Here is a 25138-nt window from a genome sequence, read left to right as displayed (position 1 = left end):
AAACACGCAAAACAATTAAGTGGGAAGGCTCGATTCTTGCAGGACAAAAAGACACGGTGCAGGAGTGCAACCCGACAGGAAACAGGAATGACTTGTCAAGACAAAAATGCTCTGAACTGACCTCCAATTCAATTAGAAAACTGATGCAACTCACATCTGGGGGATTTAAGTTGATGTTTGTTTTGGTTTTGATTGTTGTTTTTTTCATTTCTAGCATTTCATTTAAAAGAAGTATGATTAAATTATGCGTTCAAACTATTTTATTTTTATTTTTACCGTTTCATTTTAGTTAATAAAAGTACGATGCAAAAGCAATCTCACGCATGCCAATGCACCTGTGGGTTCATATTGCACATTGCAAAAGGGATTATGCTCGTTTTTATTTGCATGTCTTGTCAGCAAAAAGCAATTCTAATGAATGGTAAATCTAGTAAAGATACCCCCTGGCATTTCACACAAGTCCCTTTGCAAGCAGTAAGGATTTTAATATCTGTAAATGACAAAGATTGCTATATAATATGTTTTTGGTTGGAAAAAAGCAATATTCTTGTGTTTTTATTTCTATTTTTTTATTTTTTATTTGTCAAACACAATCTTCAGGAGAAAGAGACCAGACTTGCAATGCGATGTAACTGAATTAATCTGCAGCAAATACAGGTGCATCGCTATCTCGCTGCTTTCTTGGTACCATTTCACAAAAAATACTTCAGAAATTGCAGTTCATCAATAGACCATTGTTGCGATAACATTGATTTTGAAAATCATAATTTCTATTAACTATTTTACATCCTTGCATATTTCTATCAGAAACTATATTGTTTGTATTAGAATGATATGTAGATCATACCCTTCATTGGATGCATTTATGTATTTGGGTTATAAAGATTTAGAAAAGACAACCATACTGCATATGCAAGGTATTGAGGTATTTACATTTTAACAAAAGCGAGGTCACATTGCCGGTCTGTCTTTTTAGAGAAATTCAAGGACTGTAGTTATTCCACAACAAGTCTACTGCTCCACCTAGTGGCCCAATAGAATCAGTGAAAAAGTTCCACTTTGAGCATCATGGTAAAAACCACACAAATGAAGAGCACCCATTTGTAATCTCAATTTTATTAGCTCAGACAACAACATAAAAAGTATCTAATTTAGACCACCAGCTGACAGCAGGCTGTACCTGTATAATAGGCAGTGCCGTTTCTCAAGCCCCACTCTGGTCTTAGTTAGGCTGCAGAAACGGCACTGTGACCCCACAAGACATGTACACGATAAGAAAGCAAAACCGATATACCGAGCCAGAACACAGTACAGTGACAACAAAAGGTAAAGAAAATTAATTATAAAAAAGAATGAATGTTAAAAGAAGAAATTAACCTAGCTATATTTAAAAAAACCTGTTAAAAAAAACGATCACGGGAAACTGAACTACAAAGGGGCATGCACACCTGGATTGAGAATGGTCAAAGTGAGGAGGAATGAGAATAGAGCCAGCATGTCATGTGTGCTGTAATAGTTATCTAGAACGAAAGAGACTGTCCCAGGGCAGCATATGAAGTTGTGCTTGCTGTCCTGGGCTGGGCTGGGCTGGGCTGGGACCAGAGCACACAAAACAACACTTCCACCGCACTCGAGCAGAAAGACCACAGTCGGCTTTCCTAACACAGCTCTTGCACAATGTTTTACATGCTTACAGTCCTGGTGCTGATGCCTCCAAAATTCTGGAGTCTCCCAAAACCCGAGCCACAAGCACAGACTGCCAGCCCATCCAGGCAGACAGATATACTGATTAAACCCCCAGTCGTAATAAACATAAAATGGTTGGCACACTTGATATGGGTTTAAAAAGAATACAGAAAAAAAAAAAAAAAACAAGGGTGCAGTTTCGTATAATTTTTTGCCCAGCACCTTCCTTGTTAGTGTGGTCAATGTATAACACCACAGATTACATCCCTACCAGCCTCCCACTAAAATAAAAAATAAAATAAAAAAAGATCAGCACTCCGGTAGATGATCGCACCCACACACCTCTGCTCCAGAAACCCATATGTTAACTTAAAGCAGAGCGCTCCATTTTTAAATTGTATTGATTAAGTGGAGACCTATCCTTGGCCGAGACTTCTAAAGGAACTTTCCAGAGTGTTCTAGAACAGGCCCAGGTCAGGGGGTGGGTCCCGTGTGCCTGAACTCCACCCTACCCCCTTAGAACTGCTCTGCTGAAAGTGCAGGCCCCTAGTCTACAGAAGAGACCGGAGAATCGGATGATAACACAGCGCCTGGAGTGACGGACATCACGGAGTGTCCCTCCCCAGAGGTGGGATGGCAGTGACAGCACACAGATTTTTTTTTTTTTCACAAAGCTATTCTATACATCGCTGCATGTTAAGACGGGATTTGCAGCACAGAGTGGGAGCTCCGAGCAGAGTAGCATTCAGACGCGTCATTTCCGACCGCAGTGGTTTTAAGGCGGCAGGGAGAGCATCCGAGGGGAGTGCCGAGGCCTGGGTGGGGCGTGTAATATTGTTAGTTTTCCTTAGTTTGTTCCTTCTTGGGTTTCCAACGTAGCGCCGGTTTCTGCCGTCTGCTCCCCTCCTCCAGACGGCTCCCAGCTTCCCTTAGCGCCTCTGCATGTTCGGCCTGGACAGACCGCCTGTTTGGAAGTTTGAATATTATTAGTTTCAAGCAAATCAGCACGGTGGGCCTTCATGTGAAGTTTAGGAGCTCATGAACCAGTCCAGATAAGACAAGAGAAACACAGAGAGTCTGACCTGGCGTCGGGAGCAGACCTGGCTTCTCTCCCATTAGCAGGCGCTTTGGGGGGGGTGGGAGGCCGTGGGGGGGGCCCTGGTGCCCGTGCATGGACAGCAGCGGCGGGGGCTTGGTTTTGGGGTGCGGACCTGCAGGGGCAAAATCAAAGCCTGGGTCACTTCAGAAAGGCTGCGGGTCCCAGAGCTGGTCTGGCAAAACCAACATATTAATAATGATGCTGACCTGGCGTGGGGAGGAGAGGTGCCTGCTTGCCCTGGGGGTTTCCAGGGGGGTCCAGCAGTGGCGGGCAGCTGGGGGTGGGCAGCAGAGGGGGTGGCTTGCTCAGGCCGCTGGGCAGCAGGTTCCTCATCCCGGGGTAGGAGCCATTGTCAGTCTCGTTAGAAGACCCCACAGAGCGGCAGACACCAGCAGCACCGTTACAGGACAGTCTCGACTTCGCTGCAGGGGAACAAAGGATTTTGAGAAATGGAACGTCAGTGTGGGCTATATTGGATTTAATAAAACCATCGCACGGCAAGCATTATTTAAACCATTATAATAACCATCTGAACCGTCTGTGGATCTTTTCACTCCAAATCCTTACTTGGATGAACAAAATACAAAATAAAAAGTTTCTGATTTAACCAGAAGGATGAACTACTCAAATGCTCACCACTGCCCCTAGTGGTCAGGTGAACAATTAATAAAAAAAGGCTTGTCAAAAAACATTCGCCATTGGACTGGAGAACAGAACACCTACAAGAGCACACGAGACATAGAGCAGCATGTGGGTGGGCGGGCGCTACCTTGCTCCTCCTGCCTGGTGCGGACGTAGTCGGCCACGGTGCCCAGCTCCTCGGGGGACAGGTGCTTGCCCTCCCCCAGCAGCAGGAGCAGGTGGCGAGTGCCGAGGGGGACACTGTGCTTCTCGCTCTTCTCCCTCTCCAGGTAGTCGTCGGCAAGGTCGGCCGCCTTCAGCGCGATCTCCTCCCGCTCCTTCTCCTGGCGCTCCGAGCGCACACGCCCGTACTCCCCCGTCACAAACTCCATGGCGCGCTCCGACGGCATGTTACGGTGAACTGCAGGAGAGTAGTGTTACCGCAGTCTTGACAAGGCTACTTTGCAGCCACACCTTAAGAGCACAACACCCACTTGAATAAATAAATGAAATAACTAAGTAAATAAATCCAACGCCCCTACAGAAGCTTGCCGATCTGCCCCTGTATTGAAGGGTTTTCATTGTTTTGTGTAATTAATTTTCCCCAATGTAGCGTGCCTTCAACGCTGGGCAGGTGTGCTTTCAATGTTGTAAGAAGTGTGGAACAGTGTTCAAAGCTGCCAAGACAGACAAATGTTCCTAGAAACTGTTTCCATTTTTTATCCGTTTTGTGCAAGATACACTGCTGCACTGAATGTAAATTCAACACATTTCTTATGGTTTTAAACAGTTTCATCATAGGGGCATGTCTCCTTAAAACAGAAACACTCCAGGTCAGTCATGTGGTAAACTGTACAATGCTTCTGTATTTCTACTATAGTATTCATTTAGGTAGGGTTCTGAAGTGATGCAATGGAGGCGGATTGATGTTGTGGTTTGTTAGATGATCGGGCTGAAAAATGTGAAGTGTGCTTCTTGTCGCTGGGAGGGTACAGTGAACCGTCTCTCCTTTTGAATGACAGAACGTGCCGTGTTTGTCATATTTTGTCCAGGTGGTCCCTCGTCCGAGAGGACAGTTCAGCTCAAGTGCAGCCCGTCTCTACGTATTAACCAACTGCAAGGCCTTGAAAGCGTAAGCTGCTCTACACTAAATCAATCACAGTTCCTGCAACATTGTTTGAATTAAATTTTGGCTGTGACAAACATGCAATTAAATATGAAACTACCAGTTTTTATTTAAAATATTAAACCATATAACTACAATGTTTGATGTTTTGGGGTTTACAACTATTTTGCACGAGTTCAATTAAAAACTTACATGCAGCTAAATCTATACTTCAAGTGAACATTATGCAATTTATGCTAAATTAATAAACTTTTTGGTGTGTTAGAATATTTTTGACAAGGTTTTGGTTATTCATGAGTGTTTCTTGTTTTGTTTGTTTACGAGTAAGGCCCTGGAAAACCTAAACATCTGTGCAGAGTGGCACGTTGAATGCGACTCCATTTTAGATTGGTTTATTGTTGTTGATGTTGTTAGGGACAGTGAGCTGTTAACTTACTTTTGAGAGACTCGTAAAATATGATTACGGTGCAAGAGGAGAGCGCTACGTTTGACTGCTCCACGAGAATACATAAGGGGGACCCGTCAGAGCGGACGTCCTGCAGGGCGCGGGTGAGCCCCGATTCCGAGTGCAGGTAAATCATTTCCACCACAAGGCCGCGGTCTTGCAAACAGTGGCCTATCGATTTTGCATAATCCCTTAAAAAAGAAGAGAGAGCTGGTTATTGCTTTGGCACAGGATCACAAACAGCGGTCAGTACGAGCTCACCGGCTTCCCCCCCGGCTGCTATGTGCCGGGGCAGCGTCCTCTGCAGTTTCAGGAGGAAAAAAAAAAAAACATCTGCCCTCCACAGTGAGGCTAAATCTGTAGTTCTGGGTCTATAACAGTTGCATCTCTAACATTAGATTATGATTGTATTTTTGTATTCTAAAATGTTTTTAAACCTCTTCACAGTATTATAAATCAAGTAAACAATCATTTAATATTTCACTTTGTTTTTTCGTCTAAAACTGTTAAATATATATACACACACACACACATTTTGGAGGGGTGAAGCTGAGGAATTGACCAATGAAAGTCTACTGCACAGTTATTCAATCACAATTGCATTGACATCTTCAGAATACACACTGAACACAATAGGGGTTTAGAAAACAGACGGATATTTGGTATTGAAGTGTAGCAGCTTTTACAATTATATATAGTGTGAGGAAGAATGTTTTAAGAATCAGGGCTTTTAATTATTGTGACATTTTAATTATTAGCACAGGCGAGACCAATACTTTTAGAAACACACTTATTTAATTAATCGTGGAATTAATTTAAATCAAGGAATGGGTAATCTGAAATAAATTGTGTGCTTGATTGTTACCATCAGGGGAGATGTACATGTTATGTTTTTAGAATTTATATTTTACCTTATTATATGTAATGTTTCAAAGTTAATTTATATCAGCCTTGTTTAAACTACAGGCGGGCATGGAGCGCATCTTTGGAATCTTTTAATCTGATGGATGTTTTTTTGGTTTGTTTTTTTAGATTAAACTGCTTTCCGCTGTCTAGAGTCAGAATGCTGTGTTAGGCCTAGTAACAACTGTGTTTGAAAACCACTGAGATTTCCCAGACATTTTTAAATATTTAACAACTTAATAAAAAATAATTTTGAAATCAGCGGAGGTTGTTCATAATTGGTGTCGTTAGATACCCTCATCACATCCACGTCTTCAATTTATACATTTCCTCTAATAAGACGCACGCTGGTCGCAATTGTTCGGTTGGTTTGTTTGGAAAGACTCCCTGTGCTGGAGTAAACACTGCTTTTGAACTGTAGAGAATTAATTTATATATACAGCTACAACTCGCACTTTTCACCAGACTACCTTCAACGCGACACCGCCACATCGCCCAGCCCTGCACAGCAGCCAGACATTGGCCTGGGATGCCGCGTACCGTCAGACCCCGAGAATCAATCGGGTGACCGGAGGCAGAGCTCAGTGGGGCCTTAGTGAACAGGAGCACCATGTGTGAGGCCTGTTAAAGGCGGTGTGCTGCTCAGAGCAGGGCGACCACTGCCCACGCCATGAGCTCGGTGTGGGCAAGGCTCTGCTAGCTGGGCCTCCAGAAGGCCGGGGCGAGACACTCACGTCTGCCGCTCCGTCACGGACAGGACCACGCAGTCCGCGGGGCGCTGCTCGTCGTACTCCTCCTGGATCTGCTTGAAGAACCGCTGGTACAAGGAGCTCCGCCTGTCCGCCTGGGAGTAGCTCTTGGATCCCGCTGGAGTTCATTGAGAGAAAAGAAGGAAACACTGAAGCGTCCCCTTAGCCACGGAATAAGCACAGGTGTGAACATGCTGTGGAGAGATCCATCTTGTTTTTGGTAACAGGACAGGACTAGTTATCCAGGGCGACTTACATTTGTACCCATTTATACAGCTGGGCATTTTACTGGAGCAATCTAAGTGAAGCACTTTGCTCAAGGGTACAACAGCACTGCCCCATTTGAACCCACAACCTTCTAGTTATGAGTCCAGAGACCTAACCACTACTACAGTGCTGCCTGGTTACTACAAACAGAGTAGTGTGATGGGTTGCTTCTCTTACCCTTCTGTGAATACTGATATCTTTCATAGTGGTCCTCATTGCCAGGGGAGTAGTCATGCTGCTGGTCCAGCAATTCTTCAAAGCTGCAGATTTTAAATCAAGAAAAGTAAATGAAAACATACACACAAGTAACTTCCTACAGTTTAAACCTATGGATAAACTTGTTCTTATGTAATCAAAACAGGGAGCCTCTCAGCCCGGCCTCACCTCTGCGCGTCTTCGTACTCCTCGTTGTAGCCGTCCTTCCTGTCCTCCCGCATTGGGTAGGGGTTGCGTCTGAATGGTCTGTAGGGCTTGATGCTGCTGTAAACACACCGACAATGTCTGATAACCACGCAGTAAAAGTTAGGCTGCATGGCTGATTTGTAACTAGATGACTTGGCAGCTTTCGAGCTCATTCAGGACAGTTTGGGAAAAACCTGCCCCAGGTCAGAATTCGTTTCCGTCTCTCTGATCGAGAAACACAGAAATCACTTGCATTCGGCCCCCATAATGATTTAGATATTACAATAATATTTACAATATTACAGTAAAAAAAGTGTAGCAACTACAGTAATACACTTCCTCCGTGAGGCACGGTGTGAGACAGATTTGGTGGAGGTGTAAACACAGGCATGGAAACTCAGACAAAAGGCGAGAGCTCTGCTCTTACTTCAGCAGGAAGGGGATCTTTCCTGGTCCACTCCGGTTTCTGAGGGAGGAAGAAATGCAGATCCGTTATAGAAAGAGGAGAGCAACACACACATCTAACATTCACGCGTGTCAATCGTTAGTTTATTAGTTTTTACAAACGAATGACGTATTCATACAATTGAACGCACTGTGTAATGCTCACACTGAGATGCAATATTAACAATACCAGTCCTTACCCCCCGTTCGCTAATGTTTTGGGCATGCGTCCTCGGGTAACCTTCACCCACGAAGACATGGTGGAGACCTGCCATTCAAAACCAGAGAGAAACAAACCCGCTAAGAGCAGCCGATGCAGGACGGGTTGAGCTTATCCTGGCTGTGTAGGACACTGTATTACAAAGCACACATAAACCTCGGCTACACAACTGAACTTCACAGCGGAGCATCCTAACATACAATGCGTTCATCTGAGCGTCAGACTTAAACATTGCGTTGCAGATATAATGTGCATATATAGTGTGGATATGTGTAGCATGTAATGTCCGTCCGTGCACAACCGTGGACGCACAGATTTATAATTGTGCATAAGTAACTTTGCTGCAACATTAAGGGAAGCCTGCCCACCTGGATCAGCACTACACAATAATACCGCACCGGACTTGCCTCCAGAAAACCAAACATTTGTTCAGGCTTTCAATATATAAGTTTAAAAGGTCCTCAAACACTTTGGTTAGCTGTATTTAGTTTCTAAAACAAGCCAGCAACACCAGCTCCCGTAGAGGCCTCCCTGCACCTCCTGTTTACCGCCGGGCGCTATTTTATTTAATGACTCTCATACCGAGTTTACATACATGCGTGTGGTTTTGTTATTGCTTTAACGAAATGAAAAAGGGTTACTTACTAAAAAGAAAATGTATAAACAACACCACTTACCAGAGCCGATTACGGTAATAGCATAACACAAACCGAGAGCAGCTCCTGAACCGCCAGACACAATTGCGGAGGAAGGCTTTTGTTCAGGCCGTCGTTTATCAGAGCGCCCCCTGGAGGAGCCAGAGGCCCTGCGCCGCGCAGGCAGCGGCGTCGCCATAAACCAGCACCTCCAGTGTGAAGTGATGATATTTCAGAAAAGGGCCTCTGTAAAATACTGCAACCATGCTGTTAAAACAATAGCTTATGTTGGTATCGATCTGCTCTTCATGCGTTGTGCATAGAGGGGCAGTATAAACATTATATAATAGACCAGCCGTGGCCGATAGGGGGCTCTCTTTACCCGCAGACAGACAGATGGATTGAGGGCCTGCTCATGTTTACGGTGCTGCCGGGCGAGATTGCAGTCCGCCATGCTGGGTGAGAATAAACTGTGACAAACAGGAGAGCAGTAACACTCAGCGCTTTGTTTTGTTTGTTAGATCAGTGCGTTTATACTAGTATGTATGCTTAATCGATTTAGTACTGATAACTACACTTTTTATTGTTTTTTTCTTGTGAAACTAAATTACCCAGAATAAGGGCGTATTCTAATTATTAAATAACAATAGCGTTTTCTGTAAACTACAGAGGCATGCTGCAAATTGTACAATCGCAAATATTTTAACTCCTATCCAGGAATAGATCATGCAGAATGTACTGTCACATTCAGACGTAGGATCTCCAGCTATTATGTTATCTATTGAATCCACAAGAATAAATGTATGGCGACTACTGTGTGTATACTTCTATTATACATATTTAAGTATATTATAAAACACGTATGTTGTAGTTTTTATGTTTAATGTATATTTAATTCGTTGTATACACTACTCTTCGTGCTTATTATCACTCAAGATGGCCGCGCGTTGTCTCTCTCAATTCCCATTGGTCGGGGATCTGTCCTTCTGCCGCTCTTCCTCAAATGAAAACACAGGCTGACATTTAACTATTCGGCCAATCACATCGAGGCTTATACGGAGTGCAGGGGCGACGGTTGTGCTGTTGGCCAATCAGCGTGGAGGTTTCGTGTGAGTGCCTGGGCCCGAGGTGAGCCGGAGACACAATTTGGCGAGTGTGAGCGATGAATTCTCTGGAGCAGGCCGAAGGTAGTCACCACGGCAAGCGAATTTACTTTCTAATTTCACATTTGAGTCGTTTCCCTCTCGGTGTCTGTGGTAATGAAGCATCAGTGTGTGTGCTGGGCTCGGGCAGCGGCGAGGTGCTGTGCACAGCTGGCTGCATCATCCCGGTGTTATTCAGTAACTTACTGTATAGGAGTTCAACTAAAATCGATGTATGTTGTACCCTCACTGTTTCTAGATTGTTTTTACGTGTATTGGTGTTGCCAAATTACAGTGAAAGTACTGCTCACATTGGTTCGTGCAGATTTACATACGATCTGTATTGTGCAATAACTTGAGCTTACGTGGATTTAAGTCAATGTCGGTGTAGCCTACATTTTATGTGTGCAAAATTAAACTGTAGACATATTTCACAGGTGTGAAAAGCGGGCTTTACTCAGACTTCTTGACTTGTGAAATTTGCACGTGTTTTGTGTTGTGGACGCTCCAATAATAACCCTTTCCTTGCCAGTGCTGGCAGGGCTTACAATAGGAAATGAACGTGTGCGGGAGGATGTGAGTGTAGATGGCATTTCCCCCCTGTGCAACACTGTCTCACTGCTCCTGTCAGGCTGTAGACTGTGTGATTCCCACCCCCACCAAGTTTGTCAGGTTGCTGCTGTGCTGTGGTCGTGGGGGGGAGCAGAGCGTGACCGGCAGCTTCCAGCAGACCCCCCACTCACACTCCCTCTGGGGCTCTTTGTGCCCTCGGCAGCAGCAGCAGGGGAGGCAAAGGCACCTATTTTTAGCCCCCCCATACTTGTTCTTCACAGTCTGCACATGCCAGGGTTGCACCCGGGTCTGGGGTGCAATATTCGAGCTGACCTCCGAAGACTGACACCCAGAGGGGAGGGTGGAATGCAGTCACGGTGTTAGGGGTGTAGTCGTACAGCACACCCTGGACAGTGTTAGGGGTGGGTGAATGTTTCTGACAGCTTTGACGTGTTTCCGTGCAGATCTCAAGGCCTTTGAAAGAAGACTGACGGAGTACGTGTCCTGTTTGCAACCTGCTACAGGGAGGTGGCGCAGTGAGTATTTATGGTTCACAGTAACTAAGCAGGGTCTGGAAATCGCTAAACCATCTCTATAGCCATGAGTCTCAGGTGTAAATATCGGCAATTACGTTCATATTAATATTAAGTCATTCAGCAGATATTTTGTTACTGATCGTGGCTTCCCTCCCTCTGTTTCCTCCTGACAGTGATTCTCATTGTGGTGTCTGTCTGTACGGCGACTGGGGCTTGGAACTGGCTCATAGACCCGGAAACACAGAAGGCAAGTGTGCGATGAATTACCTTAATGTCCGATAGAGGTGAGAGGACAGACCGGAGGCCTTTGAAATCCCTGACTCTCTCTCCACGTTGTTCTGCAGGTGTCCTTCTTCACATCTCTTTGGAATCACCCTTTTTTCACCATCAGTTGTATAACGCTGATAGGTCTGTTCTTCGCTGGAATACACAAGAGAGTGGTGGCCCCATCGATGTATCCTTTGTGTCTGGAAGGCAGTCACTCTGCAGCCATGAAGTGCATTCATCATGAGCTGTTCCCGGCACGTGACGCGCTTCAGCGCTCTTTAATGGAGCTAGTAGATGAAGTACATGGAGCTGTGCATGTTGCTATGAACATTGGAAGCAATCTGAGATCTTCACCTTCGTTAGCGGCTTTTATACGGAATTGTGGTGTTTCTAGACGTCGTTTTGCCGTTGATGATTCTTTAACCCAGTGTTCCAGAATTGCAGCGCGGTGCCGGACTGTTCTAGCTGAGTACAACATGTCCTGCGATGATGTAAGTGGGCATTTCCTAGGACTTTGAGAAAGTGAGTGGAAGGACTTGACTCTCTAACATAATCTTGAATGTCTTTTCAGACGGGGAAACTCATTCTGAAGCCACGGCCACACGTCCAGTAGCGCATTTCCTTTCCTGCGGATGCCGACCCACACTGTGAAATGGCTTTGCATAGGAACGATCCGTCTCTACCTAATGAACTGTGCACAGACGGAAAACCCTCGAAAGTCATTTCCAAAGGGAGTAACGGAAGAGGGGGGAAGAAGGGATGCATAAAAACAAAACAACTACAACAACAAAAACTGTTGCTAGTAAATAATGATTTGTACAGTTTCTTTAAGCATGAGGATCACAAGATCACGTGGAGCGATGTCTGTGCGCATCGTGCTTCGGTGTGGCTGTGTCACTTTAAAAGCTGTCGTCTGTGTGTGAAACGCGTCACACTCACGCACCCGTATGACCAAGCAGCCCTGGTCCCGGTCTCTCATACTGGGTTGACCTTGTCTCTCCGGTGACTGTAAATCACCCGGGGCACCGCTGCGTCGCGGTGCGGGGGGGCGTGTGTACGATTTTTAGCTTTTAAACCAGTTCAAAGGGAAATATCATGATGTGTGTTTTATATCTCATTGCTACGGTTGGCTTCCTCTCCTGTGCTGTCAGATTCACCACCAGTCGGGCCCATTACAGCCCTAAACTGAAGGTGTTTCCCTGGACATCATTCACAAGAGCCGGTCTGCAGAGAACTCCTCTTTAAAACTATAGAATATTTTTTTGTATTTTTTCTTCTATAAATGTGTATATATATATATATATATATATATATATGATGTGCAGACTTTGCAAATGCTTGCTATTTTCCTGCCACAGCCACTGTCTCATTTGGTTGTGAATGTCATCCTTTTTCACCTGTATATTTTAATTTTGCTTTTGTGTGTGTGTGTGTGTGTGTGTGTGTATGTGCGTGTGCGCGTGTGTGTGTGTGTGTGTGTGTGTGTGTGGTACGGAAATGTCTTTGAACCCAGTGATGAGATCTAGATTCTGTTTGTGTCTGTGACCACATGACACATGTTGCCGTGTGCCAGCTGAGTCTTACGGTCACAGTGACCTTTCTGCGTGTTCTCATAGCAGCCCGACAGGCTTAAAAGTCAGTGTTTAAAAGGGGCTTGTTGTTGATTAGTTAAATAATCGAGCACTGTTTTGACACTGAGGACACTATTGGTAATTTGAACTATGGCATTTCTGTGAAGCCTGTATGCCATTTTATTATTATTGTATTTGTTTATTAATATTTAAGTAAAGGAATAAAATCAGTATGAGATCCTTTAAAAAAAAAAAAAAAACTGACTTCATGGTATTTCTGCACTGTAAGAAATTATATGTGGGTTAATATTTTAAATTTTGATTAAATTAATTCAAACAGTGCTGATGATATGTACTCTCTGTCAGGGTGACGCATACCCAAGCATTGCTGCCCGATGATCAGTCAAAGCTGTTTGTTGAAGGTGAAATTTAAACAGACCTTGTAAAGTGATCTGGAAATGAGTTCATTTTTGTTTATCTTCTTGAATGTCATATTTCAGATTCTCATATCTTAGTTGCATATCAGAATTTCATCATTCTTAAGATTAGAAGAACTCTGTCATATGTTTGTTTTTCATTGTTTTGGTACTTCTACAGTGGTATGTACTCTGGCAAATAACTAAACATTTTGATTTTGGACAGTGCAATCTTAGCAGATGTTTTTTTTTTTAATCTCAATTCATTTATTTTGTTTCCCAAATCTCTTGCAATAAATGCGGTATTAATTTTAAAAGGTGTTGTTTTGTATAATGTGTGTTGTGACTGCTGCTTAACCCCCTATACTGCTACATTCACATTTAAACTATATTTTCACCAACAAAACAAGCCTTCCTAAGACTTCCTTTCTAATATTTAATTTATTGTATATTTTGGGATATATGAGACTGGAAGCACTGCATTACAAAATCTCTAGAGTTTGCAGGAAACTTTCCCCCATGCATATAGATATAGATGAGACACAACTGGAGGGTGAGATACTTGTGCTACAGGTAGGGGAATTAGGCCTACAAATATTAGCAGTACCACCACAGACATACTTTGATGGAAGTGACAGATTAAATAATTGCTTTTGTGAATGTAATCAGTCAACAGTAATCACTTGTGAGTGTATGCAAATATTTTTTGTTAAGCATTAAATCGCATTAGATACCTGGCAGAGTACAGTTCAGTTTGCTGTATATGAAGTTGGTGTGGTTTTCTCAGCCCTGTCGATCCTGTTATAGGGGAGCCAAATGCACCCATGCTGTTGCATAGTCAGTTGTAAGTTTTGGCCAATTGTTATATTTCATTACATTATTCTATCCATATAGAATTGGTTACTGCCCAGTCTGTTGCCCTAATTTATTGTATTATGATAAACTTGCACTGTGATACACTGCACTGCAATACACTGTATTGCACTGTAATATACTATTGTAAAATAGTGTGCTGAGGTGTGCTACACTATGATGTCGCAACTATGTTTTCTACAATTGTAAAAATGATGTTTCAATTATGCATTTACAGAGCTATAAATGTATACGTATAAATGCATGTGCATCTTTGCACCCCGTGGGAAAAAGACGTCCAGGTGAGTGCAATAGAAGAACACTTTAGTTCACTTGTACGTATTGCATACTTAATCACTTTTATTTAGCAATACACAAAGGATACAAGAAATGAACTACAATAGATCAATCCATAAATAAGAGTAAAATACCATAAGGACAAGAATGAAATACAATATTCTAAGAACCAAAAAATATATGACAGAGCACCAAATTGCTGCAGAAAATAAAATGTTTTCAGAAGCTGAATATTAGCATGCACACAGAACCCTCCTGCTGATGAACAGGACGATACTCTGCGCATCTGTTTTCAATAATATTACATACAACATAAAACATAGTTAATGATTTAATATCACGAGAATGAAGTTTCGCCGTTGTCTGCTGCCCTGCATCGCATGAAGAGGTTTAAACGCAAACGAGCCCTCTTTTCTCTTCCTTCTCATACACGACGAACATCATACTCCGGACGCTTTGCCTCTGGGTGCCTCTACACAGCCCACACTCTTCTGTGTCCTGGTCGGGTTCTTGTAACTCAGATTTGCGCAGATCTGCGTTCCCCCGCCAATGGGATCGGTGGAATCCTGCAGATCTGCGTAGAACTGCGGCAATCTGCGCTACGAGAATGCGTCAGCGTCAGACGGCGTCAGCGTGTACGTGCCTCGTCAGACTGGCGGCCGCTGTGTGCGCACATGGCCGGGCGCAGGCTCAGAGACACGGCGTGAGACGGAGACTCTGTGTGTATTAACAAAGTTAAGATTCACGTATCCCATCTTGGGGCCAGCAGGCAATGGGAAAAAGCAAGAATAAGAAGTTCAAGCGGCCGGCTTTCGGTACGACCGGGCTCCCCGTCCCTGTCTCCCCGAGAGAGGCCGACGAGGACGGAGAAGTGGACTCTCCGGCCGGCGAGCTGCTGGAGAAGGTAAGAGATGGTGGCCTGTACACTACCGGCCGAGTGAAGCGTGTTGTCCGGGTAGAGGACATTACAGGGACCGAGTCGGGTCCTGTGTGTTTCACTTTCCGTATAAGGCTCTGCCTCAGTGCAGCAGAGGTGCAGGGTTACACCGGGTCCGAGGCGGACTGTCGTGGACATTGTCACTCTGCATCGCCCTGGCACTGACATCATTAGGTGTTGCGCCTTACTTCAGGAACTTGGCAAGATGTTATGTAGGATGCCACCCAATGAAAGCCTTATTTCTGTTGTTATTGAACACTTCTCTTGGCAACTGCCAGCATCCAGAAGTCCAATCAGTGTAGTGCAGCTATTTAGTTTTTTCCCAGCCCAGCTCATAACACACGCTTACCTCCACTGTAAACACTAACCTCACTGTGTGGTGTGCAGCACAGTGACAGTTGTCAGCACTGTGAGTGTGTCTCTTTGTTGTGTTGGTGCTAAGGGTGTGACAGGTGTCAGTGCTGTGCCAGTGTTGTATTATTTATTTATTAGCAGGTGCCCTTGTCCAGGGCGACTTACAAAATGTAAGCGCAGTACAAAGTGCAATAATACAGGCATAATACATTTTACAAATTCAGTTTACACAGGTGTATACGAGATATACAGTAAACAATATATGAGGTCTTGCATCCTAGAATGAAAAAGCTGATAAGTGCAGACAAGATGTTAAGTCAAAGTTAAGAGCTAAGGGAAAGGGAGCGTAGGGGATATTAAAATAAACAATACAAGTGCTATTAATGAAAAGGCAAGAGTATGTCAAAACATTGTATAAGTGCAATCTTACAGGAGAATGAATGACTAAATTACAAGTAGGGTCTGAAAAGATGCGTCTTGAGTAAGCACCAGAAGGAGGTCAGGGACTGTGCTGTTTTGACTTCGGTGGGCAGGTCGTTCCACCACTTAGGGGATGAGAAGGAGCGGCTCTGGAGGAAGGGGAGTGGAGAGGAGGTAGGGTTAGTCTTCTGGCACCGGAAGAGTGCAGTGGTCTGGAGGGGATGTATGGGGAGATGAGGGTCTGCAGGTAACTTTTTGCAGTGTGGTCGAGACAGCGGTAGATTAGGGTCAGTGTCTTAAACTGAATGAGTGCCAGTATCGGGAGCCAGTGGAGGGCTGTGTTGCATTGGTGCGGTGTGTCACGGGTGTCAGAGCTGTGATGTGTTGTGTTAGTGTAATGCGTGATGGTTGTGCTCCGTGTGTGACTGTTTGTTGCCGTGCTGTTGCAGCTGCAGAGCCCCAGCCCTGATGTGCGAGAGTGCGCTTGTGCCAGTATCTCTCGGATGGTGCAGCAGAGTCAGACCATCCCGGCGTTCCTGCAGCGCGACGCTGTGCGCTGCCTCGGCCCCCTGCTGCTGGACCGCAGCCTGGCTGTGAGGGAAACTGCCACCGGGGCGCTCAGGTCAGGCACCTCACACACACACACAACACGCACACACGCTCACAAACACTCACTCACTCACACATAATCACAAAGCTCGTTGAATGATACTTTAACAATTTAGTCAATCAATCATATATATGTGAGTGCCCCATGCCCCTGTTCTTGCTGTGACGGCCATGTTTCGTTGCTGTAGAAACCTGAGTGCGTGTGGCGGGTACGACGTGTGTGAAGACATGGTGAAGCAAGACATCCTGACGCCCCTGACCGCCCTGCTGCGAGAGGTGAGGGAGCTGTCACTGCGCAGGGAGAGGGGGACAGAAAGGAGCAGGGCAGCTGGGGAGTAGGCAGTGAGAATAGAGGGCTGGGACAGAGGAGTAGAGGGAAGACTGGAAGAAAGGATGGGGGAAAATGTGGAGCTCTAGGGGTTTCAGGAGAGAGAGAGAGAGAGAGAGAGAGAGAGAGAGAGAGGGGCAAGGAAGCACAGAGATGGTGTGACCAGGGGAGATATAGATGATGTAATTTTTCTTTTTTGGGGTTCCGCTCTGAATATTTATTCACACTGACTGACCTTCCCCTGCAGTGCTGCACCGCGTTTGACTCCAGCACCACTCCCTCACCCACGTCTAATAAAACCCAGAGGAAGTGTGTGGAGGACATTGCCAATGAGGCAGTGAACCTGCTGTGGAACCTGTGGTGAGTGAGGAAGACTTCGGCCCTCGGCGCCCTGCCCTCAATAGAAGTAGAACCCTCTCCTCGGAATGCACTGCGGCTGAGTGGAACTCTCTGATCCATAGCCGTGTGTCACTGACAGCAAGGTTTCAGTTTATTTTTCTGAAGAATAGAAGAAGAACCAGTTCTGTACTCACAGCATAAACAATAAACTAACTAGGCCATTCTGAAACGTGAGGAAACTATATCATGCAAATCAAAGAGCCAAAATCTCGATTCGTAGGTGTAACTGCAGGTGCGAAAGGCCGTTGTTATTACTGTGCTCTGATTTTTGTTTTTCCTCCTTCTCTAACCTGTCTGTGCGTGTCTTTGTTTGTCATTGTGTCTGTGACTTGTTTACATGCTTATGTATGTGTTCCTCTGTCCCTCGCAGTGAGAGCAGCAGCCTGGCACTGTCTGTATTCAATAAGCAGGGGCTGCTGGAGTTGCTGATGCTGTGTCTGCAGAGACACCCCCAACACACAGAGCTGGCCGTGTCTGCGGGTGAGTCTTCACTTCCTGCTCGGCTTCCCCTGCTGCGCCAGACACGGGCACTACATTCATACGGAGAGAAAAGGGGGACGTAGAAGGGGCAGGATGTGGGGAAGAGGGGGCTGTTTACGGGTGTTGCTGGTGCCAAAGGATGTCCAGCCGCCTGATGCTGGATCATACACACAGGCCTACATCTAGACTGGGCCTAAAACGGATCGGACCGCTCCGCGTTAGTGGCCGTATTCCCATCTGAGTTTTGCACAGCGGGAAGCTGGAGAGGAGTGACTAGCTGCCTGCTGTGTGTAAGATTGTGTTTGCTCCCCTGTGTGTCCAGCACACTGCCTGCAAACGGTGACCGAGGACAACGCGGAGCTGCTGGGGGCCGTGACGCCGGCCATGTTGCAGGGGCTGGAGTCTGTGCTGCTGTCCTCACAGCCCTCCCTCTCGCACACGCTGCTGAGGATACTGATCGCAGGTCAGCCCATGGCACCTCTCTCTCTGTGTCTTATCTGTCAGTCCTGTCCCTTCTTTCTCTCTTTTTTTACTCTCTGTGTCTCACACTGTCCATCACAATCTCTGTCTCTCCTTACTCCCTCTGTCTCATGCTCTCTCTGTATCACTCTCTCATTTCACTGTTTCTGTCTCTCTTAATCTCTCTCTCGTGATTTTCCATCTGCCTGACTGTCAATCTGAAGCTCTCTCTCCGTCTTGGTCTCGTTTTTTAATTCCCCCTTCTCCCCCCTGCAGGTTCAGTGTGGAACCTGAAGGGGGCCCTCCCCTCTGGGCAGCAGGCACAGACCCTGAATGCCCTGATCGCCACCCTGACCGCCAGTCTGGAGCTTGACTCGGGCCAAGTCATCATTGAGCTGCAGGAGGCTGAGGCCAGGCAGAGGACTGAGGCGGTGGACGGCACTGTGGCAGGGGAGCAGGTGGTGGTGGAGGAGATGGAGGAGGAGGAGAAGGGTTTGAGAAATGGGAACGTGCCCATGAGGAGTGATGACCTCTCCGACCTGCTGCCAGTAAGTTCTGCCAGGCTGTGCGGTGCAGTCTGGGACAGGAGTTGTTTGTTTGTTTGTTTTGGCCTGGAAGGGAGGCAGCCACTAGGCATAGGCCTTAAGCCAGTGCCTCCATTAATAGTCTTTGACATCCTACAGGAGCTTTTCTCTTATCCTTGCCTATTGGCTTTTTGTTGTTCTTTGTCGTTGTGTCGTTCTGGGGCAAGTTGCTATGAAGGCCGCTGTACTGAATACGATTTAATTGGGTAAAAACAGTGCCACCACTCTGCCATGCTTTCAAGGGCAATGGGAACACAATTATTCCCAGTAGTCTTCCAGGGAGACAATTTCTCCCCAATTCCTCCTACTCACCTCGAACCTGGGTCCACTGGTGTCTCGCAGTATCACAGAAGGCTGTGTTGAAGCAGGACTGGGGTGGTGGAGGATGCCCTCTAGCCTCACACCGACCCCTGAGGGTTGGGAGGCAGAGCCTGGCCACAAATGCGCTGTGTTCAGCAGAGGGCGGGAGGCCTGACACACTCACGTTCACACACTGCAGCCCCAGAGCAGCCCTCGGCCGCTGTGTGTCTCTCCAGGGTAGCCACGACCCCGGCCGGGTGGCGCAGTGCCTTTAAGCTGCTCTGAATGTGATCATCTTTAATTCCTGGTGACATTTCGGAGAGCTCTCTGCGTTGCCTATTTATATCCAGTGTCGCCGATCCAAAGTCCAAGCCTGCTGTAAAGACAGTTTTTGTGTTACTGTTTAGTTATTTATTTTTCTCCCAAACTGTGCTCAGTTCAAGTGCTGTGTGTTTTGTTTGACTGTACCTGTGATGTAGCTCCAGTTTTGATTCTAGCAGGCTGCAGGTACGGTACATTTGACGCCACACTTATGGTTGTGTGTTTTTGACATGTGCAGGTGGAGAACGAGGAGCTGAGGGAGGCCTCTGCACTGCTGTCGGCCCAGCAGACCTCACTGGAGATCATCGTCAACATGTGTTGCTCTGACGGTACGATAGGGGACGTGTTGAACTGGGGACACTGAGAGAGACCGACAGTGAGAGACACTGACAGTGAGAGAGATGGGACACTGAGAGACACTGGGACAGGAGAAGGCTGATAGTGATGCTATTGCAGAAAAATCGCTTGCCTGATTCATTGTCTCGAGTCAACACTGATGGTTTAATGTTAATATTTATATTAATGTACTTTCTGTTGTGTGTATCTGTGTGTGACTGCATTTGTGCACGTGTGTGTGTGTGTGTGTGTTTGTTTAGACCCGTCTGATGACGAGTGGGAGGAGCAGTCCAGCAGTGATGAAAGTGACCTCTGTACCGATGGCGTTTCCGAGTCATCCAATCAGCTGCTGTCCCCACTGTGTATGTCTGCGGAGGTGCACAACGCCCTGCTCAACCACAGTGTCCCTGAGAAGGTACTGTGTCCATGGTACTCTCTCTCTCTCTCTTCCCCCCCGTCGTCCTCCACCTCTTCCTGCCTCCTTCATTCTTACACCTGGCATCACTCACCCACATCTTCCTCCTCTCACCCTCACTGGCTTCACTCTATCTCCCCGTGTCCCTCCCTCTCTCTCTGTCACCACAGCCTCCATGTCTCTATCTCTACCTCTTTCTAAGTCTCCTTTACTTCACTCTCCTGAGGCACAGAGGGTGTCCCTCCTAAAGTGGGGCAAGCTGGGCCGGACCTCAGGTTCTAAAGTGAATATCTGTGTTGTAGGTTCTGAAGAAGACCGAATTCCCCAGCAGTGCTGCAGTGGAGGCCTGTAACAAGAACCCGGCCTGGAAGGGCCTGGTGAAGAAGTAAGGGATGAATTTTACTGTCCGCCTCCCTCTGTGGTTCGTGCTGTCACAGAGGGCAGGGTTGTAGATGTTATTGTTTGTTTTGTTCGGGGAATCCCACCTGACCTGCCGTTGCTCTAGAGCATAAACAACCTTAAGGAATGTGAAATCAATAAAATTGTATTGCTCGAGTGGATCTAAATATATAATGTATTATTTTTTTTAATTATTATTAGCTTAACACACCCTCCTACCTTTCGAATTAAATAAACCCTCACATAAACAAATGAATCGTAGTAGTATATGTAATATTTAACGTAGAATATTTTATTTCTAGCCCTGCCTTACATTTCATATTACAGGTGTTTGTTTGATCACTGCTGGTTGGAGGTCACGAAAAAGCCCAGTGCAAAAATAAAGGAAATGAGCTAGTGTTCAGAGCTTTATAGTGGAGCCGTCTCCCTGAGCCAGCTGGGTCCAGCGTGAAGATCCTTGCCTTCAAGGCAGCAGTTTTACTGCAGTAGGCTAGTGACACTGCACAAGGTTTAAAGTGTAAGTATTGCAGAGCGTAGTAAAAAAGCTGCAGCAGTGATGTGTTCCAGAGACAGGGTGAGGTGGGGTCTGGGTGTGGTGTGGTGTGAAAGTGCCTGTGTTGACCGTGTCTTCCTGTTTCCCAGGATGCAGCGGGTGCAGTGCCGGGCGCTCACCTGCCTGCACAACATGCTGTCCGTCATGGAGGTAGAGTCTCTGGGGGGGGTCACTGCCCTGCAGGCGCTGGCGGAACACCTCTCTAAACTGGTCTTCAGCACAGCAGGTGAGAGGCCAGGTGGTGCTGGCAGGTGTAGGGAAATGGTAAAATGGAAATGGAAAGGTACATTGCTGGTGTAAATGATCAACAGCGTGAAGGGCTCTGATCCATTCAGACATGTTTAAAGGCTGGAGGTTTCCAAAGCAGGCAAAGACAGCCAGCGACTGTTGCTATGTGGAGCGGTGAGGATCGTTTGTTGAGCTCCCAAGCTTAGTGCATTTCTCCTCACAGCACCTCCTCGCCCGTTGTATCAACAACAGCTACTAGACACTGCTAGGTTTGTGCTCACTCTGTTTTGTGCTAGGTGTTGTCCCACGCGAGTATTAACCTCTGTCTCCTTGCTCTGCTCAGAGATCCCCAAACAAGACGAGTTCCTGGAGGCGATCACCAGCGCCCTGAGGTCTCTGTTACAGATCATGGCCTCCAAAAATATCCCACAGGTGAGACACCCCCTCCCCTCTCCATTACCCCCTCCAGAAGTAAACCCTATTTCCCTCTAGTGACAAAACACACACACACACACAACACACAAACATATATATATGTATGTGTGTGTATGTATGTATGTATGTATGTATGTGTGTTTTGTTTCTGTCTTGTTTATGTTGTGTTTATGAAGTCTAGTAGTAGGTCAATCATTTCATTTTATTTTGTGAAATCCTCTTCTGCATGACAAAGGCTCCATTTTTCTTATGTGTGCGTGTGCGTGTTTCCTGCAGTGCATGAGCCCCCAGCAGCTGATGAGCCTGAGTGAGGTGGCGGCACAGTGTCAGACGGTCAGTGTGAGGGTCAATGCTCTGGCCATCCTGGGCATCACAGGCAGCACTCTGGCCAAAGAGCAGGACACGGCCAACAGCCTTCAGGTACTGTCCCCACACAGCCAACCGCACTCCCGTTCCCACTCTACTGTCCCCACATTACCATTGTACTCTGTAGTGTAAATATATTCTATATAAGACCATTTTATCACTAAACCCACAATTGCACTGTGGGCTGTGAGTTTATTTGCAGCCATTTTCAGATAGAAACTTGAAAGCGTAGAAGTACACCAGAGTCAGAAAAAGCTTCTACAAAAGCATCAGGCACATCAAGGTAAAGCAAGTCTTCTTCAGTGTTCAGATCCATGTGAGTGTCAGACTTCTATAGAAAGACCCTCTCACTCACAGACGTGGCAGTGTTGCTTCATAACTTACGCTGTGCTTGACTCTGCAGATGATCGGGACCTTCCTGCTGCAGGTGGCGTCCAAGGACTCCAGCCTGGTGGTGTGCGGGGAGGCTCTGGACGCTCTGTTCGATGTGTTCGCTGACGGAGCCGAGGCAGAGCGCGCCGCCAAGACCATCCAGCTGCTATCTGCACTCAAAGCCCTGCAGCCGGTCTTCAAAGCCAAGGTAGGACGGCCGCCGCAAACTACCACACTGCACCACTCTCCCCCACACTCTCTCGCACTCACTTTTTTTTTTGTTAGTTACAAAGCTAACTGGAGGGTTGTATGACGAGATGTTTTTTATTGTGCTCATGTCCTCTTCCTCCTTTTGCAAAGGCTCAGTAAACTATCATGATCTCTTTGAGTAAAGCCCTCCGTCATCCACCTGCCTGGCTGTGTTTCGTTGGTTATCCTCAGCCCAGTGACCGTGTCTTTTTCTCTCTGCAGCTGCGTAAGGAAGGCAAGGGGAAGTATAGCCCAGACCAGCTGTGTGTGCTGGACAACATCAAGGTCAACCTGCGGAGGTTCATAGGGTATCTGGAGAAAAACTGCTCTTAACTCTGGCTGCTGGACTGACTGCACATGGACAGACATATAAATGGAGGGAGAGAGAGAGTGTGAGGAAAGGGGACTGCAATCTGTACGACTGAACAGAAGAGAAAGATCCTGCAGCCAAAATGACTGATGGTTGCTGTGAGGGTCTCTGGTTTACTCCCCCATCCATTCAGACTGTGCAAAGTGTACTGGACTGTTTTTTATTTTTGGTTTTCGGTTTGTTTTGTTTTTATTTCTTAAAAAAAAAAAAAAAAAAACTAATTTTGATTTTTAGAAAATAAGGCATTGCTTTATGATTAAAAAAAGTGAGAAAAGTGGGATGGTTGCAATATTGCTACATTGAAGAAAGACATCTATTGCAAAAACTGAGCAAAATAAAGTCTTTAATATAATCTGTAGTGTCATTCTTTATCTATTCATGGAAGTATAAATTAATCAATGGCTTCATAAACCTGACTTGATATTAAGGGAACTTGTTTAACCCTTAGGGCTGAATCAGTATTGGAAAACACAGGTTGCAGTTTGAAAAGTAAGAGTAGGTTGAGTGTTATGTCATGCTTGGCCTTGTATACAAACACAACATATAAATGCACAGGTATAGCTGCTATTAGCATGTGTGTTTCTATGTGTGTTCTGTAGGCCAAGGCATCCTCCATGACATTCGCAGGGTGGATGTGTTGTGAGAGTCAGGAGGTCTCTCTCATATCGCCATGCCAGCTCTGTGCAGTTGTGCATCGGGAAGCCTGTGGTAGCTACACTGTATTATTTACATTGTGACAAAACCGATACGCACGTTCCCCCGGAGTGCTACAGGGAGATTCGGGTGGGTGGATTCTACTGTCATGGTGTGCAATCTGTAATTATGCTGAACACGTTCAAAACTGTCTGGTGATCATTTTCCTAACAGGCACATGTTGAGAGAGGATAAGGGACGAAGCCTACATGCTGCATTTTTACATGGAGAAATCCCTGTGGTTAATAGTCTGGTGACCTTTCAGACTGACCTGCTGTTTTCAAGAGGCTATATGATCCAGGTAGCATTGCCACTGGCACTATCAGAGGCTCTTCTGTATGTAGTAAAGTCAGCTGTGAGAGTGGAGAGACTTGTGACATATTTTGCACTAGGTTAACCAATCCCCCTACATTTGTATGCATGCATTTGATCCTGCTTAGAAATGGCAGTGTAAATGCACCTAATATATATGTAGGTTTGCTAACATTACCTGGAAAAGAGACTGTAGATAAAAACAAGTGGAAACTTGGGGAGGCCTTCAAGACTACTGCTGCTGAAGATAAGCTTTTACTGCTGTATCATGATCCTGTATAATCTTTAACAGCTATTTCATGGCAGAGAGCTGTTGTAAAATATATATATATATATATATATATATATATATATGATTGTTCTGTGAAGTCCAAAAGAAAGTGATCTTTGTGACTTTAGTAGTTGCAAGTTTCAACTTCTGGAGATTATCATTACCACAGGAATGGTAGTTTAATGTTTAATTATTGGGCCTTCCAGCTTGTGTGTGACTTGTGTGATGTTATCATTTGTGTGTGCGGGGGATTGTGTCTGTGGGTGGGAGGGGGTGAGGGGTAGCTAATTTTCTACACATGGGATAAAACAGAAAGCACTACAGGAGACAAAGGGGAGGGAATGGCCTCAAGTGGAGACAAATACTGCACTGACAGTGACTCAGTAATTCCTATAATCTCTTTCCCACCCCATCATCCAGAAAGGGTGTTTGTTCGGTTTCCAGAACTATCATATAAATCCACCTAAAACCATGCTCTATTGTGGCATCGCATGTTATGGAGGGGTTGTGAAAGTACAGGACACTCAGGGCAAGAATGACAGAGGTGTTGGGGAGGGGCAGTGGAGTTTTGAAGAGTAATTTAACATATATGTAGTAAAGCAAGGCTGCTTTAATTATACACAGTGACTTGCGATGGGAAGGCACTCTGAATGTGAAATTTGTTTGTTTTAGCATCAAAATAATTTACATTAATTTGTTCAGCTGCTCCTACAGTCCA

General features: G+C 45.8%; 3 protein-coding genes across 9 annotated transcripts; 2 read left to right on the top strand and 1 right to left on the bottom strand.

The window, feature by feature from the left end:
- Positions 1-1098: 1098 nt before the first annotated feature.
- On the bottom strand, positions 1099-8780 carry LOC136758795 (nuclear receptor coactivator 5). Of its 5 annotated transcripts, none has more exons than XM_066713463.1 (11): positions 8640-8780; positions 7943-8010; positions 7726-7764; positions 7281-7376; positions 7074-7156; positions 6615-6747; positions 4969-5168; positions 3555-3827; positions 2992-3207; positions 2769-2918; positions 1099-2650 (listed from the first exon to the last, which is right to left on the bottom strand). In XM_066713463.1, the coding sequence occupies exons 2-11, from the start codon at positions 7999-8001 to the stop codon at positions 2616-2618; spliced, it is 1284 nt and encodes a 427-aa protein (XP_066569560.1). In that variant the 5' UTR covers positions 8002-8010; positions 8640-8780; the 3' UTR covers positions 1099-2615. The 5 variants fall into 5 exon arrangements, with proteins under 5 accessions (XP_066569560.1, XP_066569562.1, XP_066569561.1 ...); XM_066713465.1 differs by having other exon boundaries at positions 2769-2897; XM_066713464.1 differs by having other exon boundaries at positions 7281-7373.
- Positions 8781-8888: 108 nt separating this feature from the next.
- On the top strand, positions 8889-13398 carry cnep1r1 (CTD nuclear envelope phosphatase 1 regulatory subunit 1). 3 transcript variants are annotated; one of them, XM_066713471.1, is made up of 6 exons: positions 8889-9056; positions 10756-10827; positions 11001-11074; positions 11172-11281; positions 11531-11585; positions 11666-13398. In XM_066713471.1, the coding sequence occupies exons 1-6, from the start codon at positions 9050-9052 to the stop codon at positions 11705-11707; spliced, it is 360 nt and encodes a 119-aa protein (XP_066569568.1). In that variant the 5' UTR covers positions 8889-9049; the 3' UTR covers positions 11708-13398. The 3 variants fall into 3 exon arrangements, with proteins under 3 accessions (XP_066569568.1, XP_066569565.1, XP_066569566.1); XM_066713468.1 differs by lacking the exon at positions 8889-9056 and adding an exon at positions 9670-9796; XM_066713469.1 differs by lacking the exon at positions 8889-9056 and adding an exon at positions 9674-9784.
- A 1484-nt stretch (positions 13399-14882) lies between these two features.
- heatr3 (HEAT repeat containing 3) lies at positions 14883-23496 on the top strand. The gene is made up of 15 exons (XM_066713462.1): positions 14883-15134; positions 16391-16563; positions 16739-16826; positions 17126-17238; positions 17648-17757; positions 18080-18220; positions 18493-18764; positions 19660-19750; positions 20018-20172; positions 20475-20557; positions 21214-21350; positions 21696-21784; positions 22064-22207; positions 22557-22733; positions 22997-23496. The coding sequence occupies exons 1-15, from the start codon at positions 15003-15005 to the stop codon at positions 23105-23107; spliced, it is 2016 nt and encodes a 671-aa protein (XP_066569559.1). The 5' UTR covers positions 14883-15002; the 3' UTR covers positions 23108-23496.
- The last annotated feature ends 1642 nt before the right edge of the window (positions 23497-25138 follow it).

This window comes from Amia ocellicauda, chromosome 9 (genome assembly GCF_036373705.1).
Source record: "Amia ocellicauda isolate fAmiCal2 chromosome 9, fAmiCal2.hap1, whole genome shotgun sequence".
In the NCBI taxonomy this organism is placed as follows: domain Eukaryota; kingdom Metazoa; phylum Chordata; class Actinopteri; order Amiiformes; family Amiidae; genus Amia; species Amia ocellicauda.
This window is presented reverse-complemented; position numbering and strand designations above follow the sequence as displayed.

What these genes read in the sequence shown, in the direction of transcription:
- heatr3 (XM_066713462.1), top strand. Translation starts at nt 15,003, where the DNA reads ATGGGAAAAAGCAAGAATAAGAAGTTCAAGCGGCCGGCTTTCGGTACG. An exon ending in ACCACAGTGTCCCTGAGAAG is followed by an intron (nt 20,173 to 20,474) that starts GTACTGTGTCCA and finishes TCTGTGTTGTAG; the next exon opens with GTTCTGAAGAAGACCGAATT. An exon ending in TGGAAGGGCCTGGTGAAGAA is followed by an intron (nt 20,558 to 21,213) that starts GTAAGGGATGAA and finishes CCTGTTTCCCAG; the next exon opens with GATGCAGCGGGTGCAGTGCC.
- cnep1r1 (XM_066713468.1), top strand. Translation starts at nt 9,760, where the DNA reads ATGAATTCTCTGGAGCAGGCCGAAGGTAGTCACCACG. An exon ending in GGCCGAAGGTAGTCACCACG is followed by an intron (nt 9,797 to 10,755) that starts GCAAGCGAATTT and finishes GTTTCCGTGCAG; the next exon opens with ATCTCAAGGCCTTTGAAAGA. An exon ending in ACAACATGTCCTGCGATGAT is followed by an intron (nt 11,586 to 11,665) that starts GTAAGTGGGCAT and finishes ATGTCTTTTCAG; the next exon opens with ACGGGGAAACTCATTCTGAA.
- LOC136758795 (XM_066713463.1), bottom strand. Translation starts at nt 8,001, where the DNA reads ATGTCTTCGTGGGTGAAGGTTACCCGAGGACGCATGCCCAAAACATTA. An exon ending in ACCTCTCCTCCCCACGCCAG is followed by an intron (nt 2,919 to 2,991) that starts GTCAGCATCATT and finishes GAAGTGACCCAG; the next exon opens with GCTTTGATTTTGCCCCTGCA. An exon ending in AGGTCTGCTCCCGACGCCAG is followed by an intron (nt 2,651 to 2,768) that starts GTCAGACTCTCT and finishes ACTTCCAAACAG; the next exon opens with GCGGTCTGTCCAGGCCGAAC.